The following is a 13172-nucleotide window of genomic DNA, read 5'->3' as shown; positions in this document are numbered from 1 at the left end:
ATCATATAATAAATGATTTGGTTTTTTATTTTTAAACTAAAGTTGATCCTTTTTAATAATGAAATAGTTTTAAAGTTAAGGAACTTAATCATAATTTTAAACTATGATTTTTTTTTTGATTGGACAAACTATAGGTTTAATTTTAATATATATTGCGGCATTATAAACTGTCAATCCCTTTATTTTCTTATAAATCAGTATCGATCATTGTTGATTTTGAACTATTTCAAGATGCCAATATTTTTCTTTATTAACATTTATTAAGTATTTTGATTTTTTTTGTTATAAACTTATAAATTTCACGTTTTTGTTTGAGTGTGCGGCATTATTTAAAGTAAAATTAAAACCTATTTTTTCAGTTAAAATAGGAATCTAGAGATATTTCTAACCAGCATAAAGACTCAGAATCAGGAGATATTATATATTAAATATCAGAATCAAGATCAGGACATATTTATATATATATATATATATATCCAATATTCAACCTGCCATAGGAGAATTGAAAAGGTTTTTTCGATCTAACCAGCATACAGAATCAGGATCAGGACTTATTGCTATATATTATATTCCACATTTCAGTCTGCCATAAGAAAAGAAATAGCGTGTTTTTCCTCAATTTAACTTCTGTTTTATTTTATATTTTACAACTAACGGTATCTTTACATATATAACATGTAAAAAAAATAGAGTTAAGGAATAGTTAAAAAAACGTAGAACATAATGGAAGCGGGGGCGCGGGGCGGAGCGAACGCAGGAGTCTCGGCGAGCTCACATCCAGACCGATGTTTATGTTTATGTGTTGTTGTTGTTGTTGTGTGTGGCATGTTTGCTATTTGCCAAAGTATAAATGCGAAGCAAAACCATATTTCATCAGAGGATTAGAGTGTGTGGTGTATGTGACTCAAAACAGAGGTGCTGCTGGTGGTGGTGGGTGTGTAGTGTGTAGTGTGAACCTGGCTCTGGATGCACCGATGTAAGAGATATTGGTGGGTCTCGCCTCAACTGGGGCTCCGTTCGCTGGACCTCCTCTGCGCCGCCGTGCTCCGCATCATGACTTAAACAGTACGCTGGCTTCAAAGTCTCATGGGGCTGGGGCTTTGGCTGGCTTACATCATGCCACCCATGCCGCCCATGCCTCCCATGCCGCCCATGCCACCCATGCCGGGCATGCCAGGAGCTCCGTCCTCCTTGGGGATCTCGGTCACCACAGCCTCGGCGGTGGTCAGCAGCGAGGCCACGCCGGAGGCGTCGGTGATGGCGGTGCGCACCACCTTGGTCGGGTCGATGATGCCCTTCTCAATCAGGTTGCCGTACTCGCCCTTCAGCGCATCGTAGCCGTAGTCGCCGGTCTGGGTCTCCACCTTGGCCACCACCATGGCGCCATCCACGCCGGCATTCTTGGCGATCGTCATGCAGGGCATGCGCAGCGCACGACGCACAATCTCCACGCCGAGGTTCTGTGGGCGATTCGAGTTGTAATAAAATATAGTTTAATCAAGAAAAAAGACTATATACCCCCTTGCAGCTATATTCAAAACTAAAATACTCATTGAAATATTTCAATTTCGAATTATATGAGTATATGCTTAAAAAGCTCATTTATGATATCGTTTTTCGGTTTTAATAAGATTAAAAGCGTAATTCTGAAATTTAAAACCATTACTACGAATGTTGAAAATAATTTTGTTTTTTTTATATATATTTTGTTTCCAGGGGAGCTTTTTTCGGGCGATTTTAATGTAATTTATATCGGAATTCGCAAATATTAAACTAATAATATAACTCGAAGTACAGAAAAAAAAATTTTAAAAGAACAGATATAGTATTTTTCATTTATTTTTCCCGATTGTTCCTATGGGAGCTATATGCTTTCGTTACGGACGGAAGGACTGACAAACTATATCCCAGTGATGCTGATCAAGGATATATACTTATACTTTATTGGGTCGTTGCTAAATTCTTACTGAAATTATAATACCCTCTGCAAAGGTATAAAAAGGGGGAGGTGGGGGAAAAAAAATGATTCTCACCTGATCCTCGTTGGAGGTCTTCACGGAGTCCAGCTTCTCGATGCAGCGCAGCAGAGCGGTGCCGCCTCCGGGAACGATTCCCTCTTCGACGGCGGCACGGGTGGCGTTCAGAGCATCGTGGACGCGGTCCTTCTTCTCGTTGACCTCCACCTCGCTGGAGCCGCCGACGCGGAGCAGGGCCACGCCCGAGGCCAGACGGGCCAAGCGCTCCTGCAGCTTCTCCTTCTCGTACTCCGAGGTGGTGTCCTCGATCTGATCCTTGATCTGGGTGGCGCGACGCAGCACATCCTCCTTCTTGCCCTTGCCCTTCAGCAGCAGTGTGTCATCCTTGGTGATCACCACCTCGCCCACTTGTCCCAAATCGCTGACCTTCACGTCCTCCAGCTTAACGAGATCGGCATCATCGCCGAAGACAATGCCGCCGGAGGCGATGGCCATGTCGGTGAGGGTGCTCTTGCGGTTGTCCCCGAATCCGGGAGCCTTCACGGCGGCCACCTGCAGGCCGATCTTCAGGCGGTTCACCACCAGGGTGCTGAGGGCCTCGCCATCGATGTCCTCGGCAATGATTACCAGCGGCTTGCGCTGCGCATTGGCCAGCTCCAGGGCGGGAATGATGCTCTGCACCGAAGAGATCTTCTTCTCGGACAGCAGGAGCAGGGCGTCCTGGAACTCCACCTTGGCGCCCTTGGACGAGTTGATGAAGTAGGGCGAGATGTAGCCGCGATCGAACTTCATGCCCTCGATCACCTCCAGCTCGTCGTTGAGGGTCTTGCCGTCCTTGACGGTGATGACGCCATCGCGTCCCACCTTCTTCATGGCCTCGCTGATCAGATTGCCGATGGCCAGATCGCCGTTGGCCGAGATGGTGGCCACCTGGGCGATCTCCTCGGGTGTCTTCACCGTGCGCGACATGGCCTTTAGGTTGTCCTTCACCGTCTCCACGGCCAACATGACGCCGCGACGAATCTCGACGGGATTGGCGCCCTTCGAGATCTTCTCGAAGCCCTCCTTGGCAATGGCGCGCGCCAGAACGGTGGCGGTGGTGGTGCCGTCGCCAGCCTCCTCGTTCGTATTGTTGGCCACATCTTGGACCAGCTTGGCGCCAATGTTCTGGAACTTGTCCTTCAGCTCAATGGACTTGGCCACCGTCACGCCGTCCTTGGTGATCTTGGGCGAGCCCCACGACTGCTCGATGATCACGTTGCGGCCCTTGGGACCCATGGTCACGGCCACCGCATCGGCCAGCACATCGACGCCCTGCAGCATCATGGCGCGCACCTCGGCACCGAATCGCACGTCCTTGGCATAGCCGCGCATGGCCAGCTGGCGGCTGATGGAGGTGCGAGCAAGCGAAACAGGCAAACGGAACATCTGCGGGTAAGAAGCAAATTAGGGATTAGTCAGGTTCAACAGATTGGGATCGTGGGCCGACACGGAGCACGTGCTCCGACCAAGAGTTCCGCAAAGATTTGGTGTCTTTGTCTTGTTTACCCCGTACCTTTTCAGTTGATAGTTGATAAGCAAGGGAAGCGCTTTAAGTGGGTCAAAGTACGAAACTAAATTCTCTTCGTCTTTGTTAAATGGAAAATTTTTGAAAAAAATAAGTAAAAATCTTTTTGGAAAAATCGATGTTTTACACACGGATTGTACTTGCTTCTACCAAAATGCTAGCTGTAATGCTCTCAAATATTTGACAATTATTTCAACTGCTACTATTTAGTTTAAAAATAGCTTGGCAATGCTGTAAAGACTGAATTGTTCATAAAAATTATACAAAGTTACATAAACTATTTGAAATTTGAAATGAGTTAGCTAATTTTTTTTTTTAATAATTTATAAATCATTTAGACTTGTATTCTTAAAAATATTATTAAAAAATTATTGATTAACTAAAGCAAGTTCTATTGAAAATATTTTAAAACAGATAAATTTAGAAAGAAAAAATTATGGAAATTACATAAGTTTAGTTAAAATTTACATACTCAAAGGTTTATATATTCCAAAATTCAAAATTCACACACTTAAATTTGGTTAATATGTGTAAACACATTACTTAACTTTAAAACAAAAAAAAACGTGCACATACAAGTAATGGTATTGTAAACATGGGAACATACATAACTGCTTAATTATCTGATATAATGATGAAATTTTTCATGTAATAAATGTTTCCAATTTTTAAGCAGTTTTGTTTAAATAAAAAAAGAAAGAACTTTTCTAGACTACAAGATAACAACAAAACATCTTGTTTTATAAAATGAAATTTAGTTTTACTCAATGTACTTGAGTACTCACTTGTCGCGCTATGAAATATAAATAAATTAAAATTAATGTTCTATAAACTGTTTTCTAGAGATCTAATCATCTTTATTTTTTTATCAACGAGGTTCCTCTGTACCGGCCAGGCCCCCTTCCAGTTCCCGCTGGAACGAACGACGGTGGCAACAACAAAGGCATCTCAACACCGAGCATTCCAGAAGAAACGATTTATGTAACCAGCCGAGGGAAAAATAGATACACCCAAATCGGAGGGACTGTTATTCAATAATCCCAAGATGGGCCAAGGCGAGGGGAAGTTTTCCCGAGAAGGGCAGCACATGCAATGCCCCTGATAAATGTGAAATTGCTTTCGATTGCCGGCAAGCAGTGGAAAACATGTGCGCTTTCCTATTGGACTTTTACTTTACTTTCCAGAGTGCGTTTGTGTGTGTGCATTAAGGTGATTACGAGAAATTAAGATTTAACAAGTTAATAGGATGAAGAAATCATCCTCTTTCCATTAATCAATGAGTAGAACTTTCTGGAAACACGGTTTGCCGGCTATCTGCCAGATTGTCCCCTCTTATATAATCGCCAAACACACAAACGCACACACCCCACACACAAACTTAAACCGCAGGTGGGAAAACGGGAAATATGCAGGCGCTGGAAGTCAATTAAAACTTACTGTGAATTAAACTGGTACTGCGAAATATTAACAAGACAGTTAAACGAATGCTTCCGATTCTATTTGATGTAAAACAACAAGCTCACTTCACTCGCTTCGAAATGTGCGCACAATCCTAACCTTAATGTGACTTAGAGATGGCCAGTAGAGATGGGGGAACGTCGATAGAAACTTCGATGCCACAATCGAGTCATCGATGTTTCAAATCATCGGTTACATTGATGTTCCCCACCTCTCATCATCGATTTCCTAACAGAAATGTTAAATAATAGTTTTCCTTACAGAGTGCCCTTACATTTATGTTCGGAAAATTACGACTTAAGATTTCTGTTAGTAAACGAAGGTTTAACATTGCCATTACAAAAACGACGATGTTGAATTTCGAACTATGAAGTGACTATCGATTGTTTTAGAACAATTAAGGAACAATAGGCGTCTTAGTACATTCGGTATATATTATAATTGAACGGAATTTGAGCCTGTCCATGAACGGTCACACTTTAGTCACCATAGTTTGAATTTAAATTAGGGGCTTTCCCTTTAGATGTAGGGGTTTTTCGACGGCGATTAAGAAAAATGTTAAATAAATTATCAGCTATCATTACTTGCATTAAAACAAATTATATTTAGTAATTATTTATTAATTTGATTTTATTTGGAAAAAACAATTGTTTTCCTAAAAATAAAAACATGGTAATGGCTTTAATTAAAAGCTAGCTAATACCATACCCCTTAATATATTACACATTTACACTGCTGAAACAACGGACATTGGTGAACCAAAGTTACGTATTGACAATCTGAATCCTATGCTCGATTCCAGTGGTAATCGGTCCCACTGCGCTCATGTAGTCCATTAAGGCGTCCAAATCAAAAGGACCCACTCTGAAAACAAGTGAGTTCGTTAATCAGGGCTTAAATTCCATTGTACTTTAAGTGTAATAGTTACTCAAGATCCTCGGCATTGTCGCTGATTACACTGAAGCCGTTCTTGCCACTCGCCAGGTAGTCCATGACCACCACGCGGTACTTCTCCTTCAGATCGAGTGGCACGTAGCCGGGCACCTGGCACTTGGAGCAGCGAACTCGGACACTGGAGACGCGCTGACCAACGCTGGCCCTGAGATCGAAGATGATTCGAAGTCCGGAAACCTGCATAAATCGGGAGGACCATGGCGAAGGCGAGCTGGCATTCATGGACGCCACACCGTTTTCCAGCAGCTCCAGAATGTGCTCTCCGCGAAGAGTTAGGGCAATCAATCGATTCTGCCAAGGGCACATGGCAAACAACTGCTTGTAGGTAATGTCTGTGGTAAGGAATAAATAAATTAATTAATAACATTTAAAAAAAATTAATTCTAAACTTATGTTTAATCGTAACATGAACTTTTACAATTACATATGTATGTTTAAAGTACAGAATTCTTCTGTATGATTTGATTAGCTCATATATCAGCAAGATAAAAGGAATAAGAAAAATTGAATGTAAGTGGTAGTATATATATAATTGAACATATGGAAGCTCTAGGATGGGCAATGAAAATAAGCTTCAAACAACTAAAATTACAAATTAAATCCTTTAATCACAGAATATAGAAGTTTTAAAAAAGTATACTTCTATAAAAATATTTTAACTTTACTTACAAAATTTTCCAATAATCTCCCACTCTTAATAATTATTTAGAAATGTAGAAATTATAAAGCCTATTTTTAATTTTGAATTGATTATCAATACTTAATTTGGATTTCCGCGAATGTCTATATTCAGGCAGCTAATGAAATAATTTCCATAAGATATGTGTTGAAACGAGAGCCTTTAATATTCATATTAAATACTCTTATGGTCGAAAACCTTTTCTTCTCGTTTTCCTTTTACTATGCGAACAGCGATTATTAACCAAGTATCGATTCCCATTCATAAACTAATGATATACATATCTTTAAAGACTTAAGTAGCTCAAACTCACTGCCAGCAGGAATGGGCACTCGGAAGGTTCCCGGCGATGTCAGGGCCATGGTCACGTTACTCCAGTTACCATCAATGTACGATGCATCTTTGATGAACTGGGGATTTTCGCGGGGATTTAGTTTAACAAATACGCACAAACTATCCCCACTTACCGCATGTAGAGTGGCATCGGTGAAGAAGTTCCCCAGATTGCACTCTCCACGGTTGCAGGTGCTCTGCTCCAGGAAGACCCTACTCTGACCCACGACTCGATTGGCTAGGGGCTCCATCACATCTTGCCACGGCACCATAGCCCGCAGAACGTCTTCATCTTTGAAGAATATTAGGATTAAAGCAATATTTTGTAAAATGTAATTTAATTTTCAATTTAGAGTTTGGCCGACTCGAGATCATGTCAATAACCAACTCAATCAGATTTCAAGAACCAAATTCATGGGAACCCAATTCCTAAAATATAATTATAAAGTAATTAATATCTTTTTAGTAACATTAACTTAGTGTACCCAAAGAAAAGAAAGTTTTCAAATTTTTGTGGAAAGTTTATTGGGGGACAAATGCAACAAATTGGCAGAACAAAGCTATTTTGAATTCCGTGATCAGTTAAGCACAGTGATGCGTCCCTCGCGACCATGATAGATGGGATTGGTGTGTTGGCCATACGAGATCAGGGCATCCAAGTCAGTGACTCCCCACCTGCAAGCAAAACATAACAATAAGTGGAATTACCTTTTTTTTTTTTTAACTATCGAAATTTCTAGGAATATAATTGTGAAAATTATGAAAATAAATATCTGGATATTGAATCCAATTTGTTAATTTCATAAAGTAAATTTAAGTTAATTAAATAAATTAATAATAATATTAAATCGAATGCATAGCAAATTGTAAGACTATATATATAACAATATTTATTAATGAATCTAAAATATGTTAGATTTAAATTTGGGTCCTATTTGTTTTAAATGAATTCAATGATTAAAAACGAATACATGAATTAATTAAGGTTTAATATAATATATTAAATATAAATATATTTTTAGATATCCAAAGAATAGTCAAATTAAGGTTTAATTTTTTTGGTTTGGATTTTTCCATATTTAAAATAACTTTAAACCGCAAAAGCTGATATTTGAGCTTGATTTACCACATTTTGTTTAACCAGTGTCGAATATTTGAATTTAAAGCAATACATTTTTAGGTCTCATACGATCTTGAGATTAGTTGGGTTGTACGTACTCTAGGTCTGTGCCCTCGGCGAGCATGGTGAATCCATCGCCGCCCGCCTGCAGGAAGTTGGGCGAGACGAGGCGATATAGTTTGTTGGATACCAGTGGCTCGTACTTGGGCACCTCGCAGTCCGCACAACGCATCGCCACGGAGACGACTCGCGATCCGATTGGCTTGGTGTAATCGTACTTCACCCGAATGCCCGAGAACTGCAGATTGATGTACGATCCGGAGACCCCGTTCTCCAGGTCCACCTTGCCAACGGCCCACTCCATCGCCTCCACTATTTTGCTGCCCGCCAGATTGTAGGCCACTAGCGTGTTCTCGAATGGCGACATGCTGACTATGTGGGCATAGGTGAGGTCTGTGGAAGGTATGCAAATTGGTGTGATTAAAACCGATTACATTTCAGTTTACATCGTTTAGTGCTGATCCTTAGAAATCTAGTCTTGTTAATGAAAAAATGTCGAATATTTTTTTGTGGTCAAAATTAACCATTTTGAAGGATATTTTATTTTATTTATTATAAAAAAACTCAGTATAGTTGAAAAGTAAATGGCTCAAAACTAGTCTTTAATTAAAATTTAGCTTGAAAACCAAACAATTTTTTAAGCATTTTGCCATTGCACTATACATTTTGGAATTTATATAAAAAACTAGTTAATCCATAAGAATGTTGTATATATAAATGCTTAAGTTACTGAAAATTTAGATGAATAGAAATTTGGATTGTTACTTTAAGATTTGACTTGTAAATCAACTAAAAAAGGAAAAGTGTCTGCCTAAAAAATTTAATATAATTTATTATTGCACTCACTGCCTCTTAGGAGCGGCACGCGAAGTCCTCCGATGTTCATGAGTCCGGCGGAGACATTTGTCCAGGCCTTCTGGTCATATGGAGCCATTCCCACAAACTAAAACAAGGGATGTAAAGTGTTGTCTTATAACTAATTTTAGAGCAGGGATTCCAACTCACAGCGTGCACCATGGCGTCGCAGAAGTAGTTGCCCAGGTTACACTCTCCAGCGGCACAGTCGTCCTTTGTAAGGTCCACCTTCGTGCTGCCCACTACCACCTTGCCCTTTTCGTCGATTATCAACTTCCACGGCTGCATGGCCTCCAGCACCTCCTCATCTGCGCACAAACACACAAGACACTCCAGTAAAACAATTTTGTCGAAGGACTTTCACATAAAACACGTTTAAAAAGCTTGGTTTTAAACAACATAAATAAACAAACAACGATAATCACAACATATTATATGTATTATATATTATAAGTACACTCCTTGCCATTCACTTGGATAACACAGAAAAAAAACAAGCTCATAAGTAAACAAATAAAAACATAAAACACAAAAAAAAAATTAAATACAAATATATTTGAGATAGGCACAAACGCATAAACAAAGAAGCCAGCATAATAACCACTTAAGAATTATAAAGCAGTTAAGGATAAGATTTTTCGTTCTATAAAATTGGAAAATCCTCGGTACAAATTTATTGACTGATAGCCTTATTTTTATGTACTTGAAAACGTATGTTAATTGTAGGCACTATTATTATTGGCCTTAATCGGGCGTGACTGGTGAAAAATTATTGTGTCAACTTGAAATGCTGAGTAATTTTAAGCAAATGATTATGCCAAAACAATACCCCACGCAGAAATTTTAGATTAAAAAATAATAAATTTGAACTTTTAGTTTGATTTGCTCAAAATGTGAATTAATAATTATTTATAAAATAAAAGGTGCAATTAACTGAACAGTATTTTTAAATTACTTTTATCACGTAGTTTAAGAAATTACATTTTTATTGTATTTTATTGTATTAATATTATTGAATTTGGTATACTTAAAATGTGGGTAAATGTTAAAAAATATATAATAATAATAATAATATTAAAGGGACTGCAATTTTTCTGTTAATCTTTTGACTATTGTGTTATTTGAGAATGACCTTTTTTGCCTTTGTGATTTGATATGAAAATATAGATTCGAAACATTGCCATTTCTTTCTGTGTACTGACCTTCGGGCACGGAGTGGTCCATGTAGAGCGGGTCGCCCTCGAAGTCCAGCACGTCGCCGTTGTCGTCGAAGTAGACGATCAGGTTGCCCACGTAGCGGGCGTAGGCGGACGCCTGGACGATGAGGACGCGGTGGCCGGAGCTGTGGACCACCTCGGTGGGGTAGTCGCCGACGGGGCGGTGCGGACCCGGCGGTGTGCCCGTGTAGAGGAAGGTGTGCGAGTGGGAGCCCACGATGACGTCGATCCAGTCGCCGGCATTGGCAGCGATCTCCTTGTCCACGTCGTAGCCGCAGTGCGAGACCACGATGATTATGTTGGCGCCCTGGGACTTCAGCAGTTGTGCCTCCTCGCGGATGGTGTCGCTCTCGTTGCGGAAGATCACCTTGCCGGTGTTGGCCAGATCCTGGTCGAGGGCACCATATGGTTAAGTCATTGTGCCGCTTTCAGGGATCTCTACTCACGTAGGTCGTCTCCAGGATGACGCCAATCAGTCCAATCTTGCGACCCGACCGCTCGATGATCATCGACTTGTTGTACTTGCCCTCCATGGTGGGCTCGTGGGCGCAGTCCATGTTGGCCACCAGCATGTTGGTGTCCACCGCCTCCAGGAAGGGCACCACGCCCTCCACTCCGTGGTCGAATTCGTGGTTGCCCAGCGTCTGAAATGGTTTTCGAAACATTTGCTTAGTTCTGACTCAAAGTTAAGAATAAGTTTAGTACATTTGCTCACAAGATTGCGCATTGAATGAACAAAAAATTGTTGATGAAAATATTGTTTTTCATTGCATTATATATAAAATCAATTAAATTATGTTTATTAACTAATACAAATTAAGCTACACAAAATCCAATGTTTTTCATTTTCAGGTTGGGAATTCAATGTCACAGCACCTGTTTGTTTGGTCGATCTGTTTATAAATAGTATCATAAAAATAATGCTTATTATCAGCTTAACCGAGTCATTCTACTTGAAGTCAATTCAATTACGTGTCTCTAAAATTCAGGATGACTCATTTGCTTAATTTAAGGCATTTTAAACAAATAGCAGCAAATTTGTACCACATAATTTGTAATAATTGAATATTAAATAATATATATGATATTATATACTTTAATGTTAATTGAAATAACTTTTGAATTAATATTCAGAATATTTGATATTTAAACTATGCCATGGTGACTAAGAGGAGCACCTACCATGGCGTCGGCGGGCAGGAGGTTCAGGAGCTGTTGGGTAACGTTCCACCGACCGATGTTGTACCAGAGGGTGCCCTGGAAGCTGTCGCCAGCATTGATGTAGATGGGATTGAGCTCCGCCTGCTCCCGGAGCAGTCGCCTCACGGTGTGAACGGTTCGCGGGTATCCGCCGATGCACTCCTCACCCTCGTCGCACGTTCCGCCTGACGTGTCGGTGGCCTCGAACCTGCGGATAATGATGATCATGATCATGATCATGTTGGCAATCGAGAATCAAAGAAATCGCAAGCGGGGATTAACTCTGGAGTGGGCTCGTGTGGCCTCGTGGCCCATGTATCGTTATCAGGATCGAAATCGGAATCGGAATCAATATGTGGGCCTGATACGCCATGGTTTACGGCCCAGTCTTGACCATAAACCGTTTCGATTCAATTTGATTACACAGTGAAAAATTGAAAGTAACAATTCTCAGATTCTCAGAGGACAACAAACGTGTATCACTTGTATTTTTGAACAACGTAAAGTTTTTATTACGTAAGGGTATCACAGTAAGACACCAAATTAATACGGAATTTCATCAAGTCGAGTATTATTTCTTACTTCAAATTTAGTGTTTATCCCATTGGAGGACAGATTCTAAATAAAACAATATCTCTATGGACGACAGAACATGTAGTGACGAAAGGCACCAAGACAACTATTATAAAGCCGCAGATTTGAAAATTTGCTGTGATGGCCCGATAATATTAATATTAATTTAGGAGTATTGATTGGTTGAGGAGAAGGGGCTTGGGTTGGTGAAATAGTCCACTTTTTTAACACAGTTTAAATTTTATTCCCATTCGTCACGCTGACATAAAAAAATTCCTGTGTAGGCAAAATACCTGGATGAAGCGGTCCGAAAGGAAACATTGAAAATTATATTTATTTAGTCGAATGCTTATTCATTTTTTGTCACAAAATTTGATATCAGTTATTTTATATGTTGAAGGTGCGATCGTCACGACTTATTTTCTCGCTTAGAGGTGTTTTTGTTTGATTAATAAAAAAAAAAACAAAAAAGACAAAAAATGTTCTTCTGTGTAGTTGCTCAGGCTACGGGGGTTTTTCGCCTTACCTAGCGTGCAGGTCGTTAATGTGAATGATGGACACGGGGAAGCCCTCCTTTTTGGCAGCCTCCAAAGGTGCCACCGTCACCAAAATCACGGCCAACAACAAGCAAACGATTCGGGCTGCCATTTCTCCAACCGCACTTCGAATTAATATTCACCGGGGGGGGGGCGACAAAAAAAAAAACAATGAAAAGTATATTCAGGTGTAAGTACACCCAGCCCGATGGCCGTCGATAAGGCAACTGAATGGCCAAAAACGCCAGCAATGCGACGCCTGCGAATTCTGAATGGGTTTCGGTGTGGGTTTCGCTTTAGATTTCGATTTCGGGCCCTGAGATCGGAGATCTGGCCAACGGTACGGTGCCCCTCTCTCTGATAAGCCGAAAATGTACTTCATTCTCGGCCTGCATTCGCCGGATACGGCCCATTGATTCGAGAAGTGTTTCCAAAAAAAATTTAAGGACTAATTAATGCTATAATTGTTCCAAATTAGATTTTCAAATATTTTTCATGCAACGAAGAAATGATATATTACAATAATCAATGCAATGAACACACTTTAAAAGTATAATTCTAAAACTTTGTCTTTTTTGTTTTCTTAATTTAATATAAATTATAAATATTTCAAATCTTTTTGCTTTGGAAAGTAAATATGTATT

The 13172-nt window shown here is 40.2% G+C and overlaps 2 protein-coding genes across 3 annotated transcripts; both read right to left on the bottom strand.

Moving 5' to 3' along the window:
* Positions 1 to 898: 898 nt before the first annotated feature.
* On the bottom strand, positions 899 to 5123 carry LOC108144774 (heat shock protein 60A). Its single transcript, XM_017269887.2, has 3 exons — positions 4981 to 5123; positions 2034 to 3404; positions 899 to 1460 (listed from the first exon to the last, which is right to left on the bottom strand). Exons 2-3 carry the CDS (start codon positions 3402 to 3404, stop codon positions 1110 to 1112), a joined length of 1722 nt encoding a protein of 573 aa, XP_017125376.2. The 5' UTR covers positions 4981 to 5123; the 3' UTR covers positions 899 to 1109.
* A 623-nt stretch (positions 5124 to 5746) lies between these two features.
* Positions 5747 to 12787, bottom strand: LOC108144973 (apyrase). Of its 2 annotated transcripts, none has more exons than XM_017270133.2 (8): positions 12519 to 12787; positions 11402 to 11627; positions 10666 to 10863; positions 10205 to 10607; positions 7102 to 7259; positions 6948 to 7044; positions 5930 to 6287; positions 5747 to 5865 (listed from the first exon to the last, which is right to left on the bottom strand). In XM_017270133.2, exons 1-8 carry the CDS (start codon positions 12638 to 12640, stop codon positions 5766 to 5768), a joined length of 1662 nt encoding a protein of 553 aa, XP_017125622.1. In that variant the 5' UTR covers positions 12641 to 12787; the 3' UTR covers positions 5747 to 5765. The 2 variants fall into 2 exon arrangements, with proteins under 2 accessions (XP_017125622.1, XP_017125615.1); XM_017270126.2 differs by lacking the exons at positions 5747 to 5865; positions 5930 to 6287; positions 6948 to 7044; positions 7102 to 7259 and adding exons at positions 7468 to 7642; positions 8186 to 8540; positions 8994 to 9090; positions 9153 to 9310 and having other exon boundaries at positions 12519 to 12768.
* Positions 12788 to 13172: the final 385 nt, after the last annotated feature.

The sequence above is a fragment of the Drosophila elegans genome, unplaced genomic scaffold, assembly GCF_018152505.1.
Source record: "Drosophila elegans isolate 14027-0461.03 unplaced genomic scaffold, ASM1815250v1 contig_149, whole genome shotgun sequence".
Lineage (NCBI taxonomy): Eukaryota > Metazoa > Arthropoda > Insecta > Diptera > Drosophilidae > Drosophila > Drosophila elegans.
This window is presented reverse-complemented; position numbering and strand designations above follow the sequence as displayed.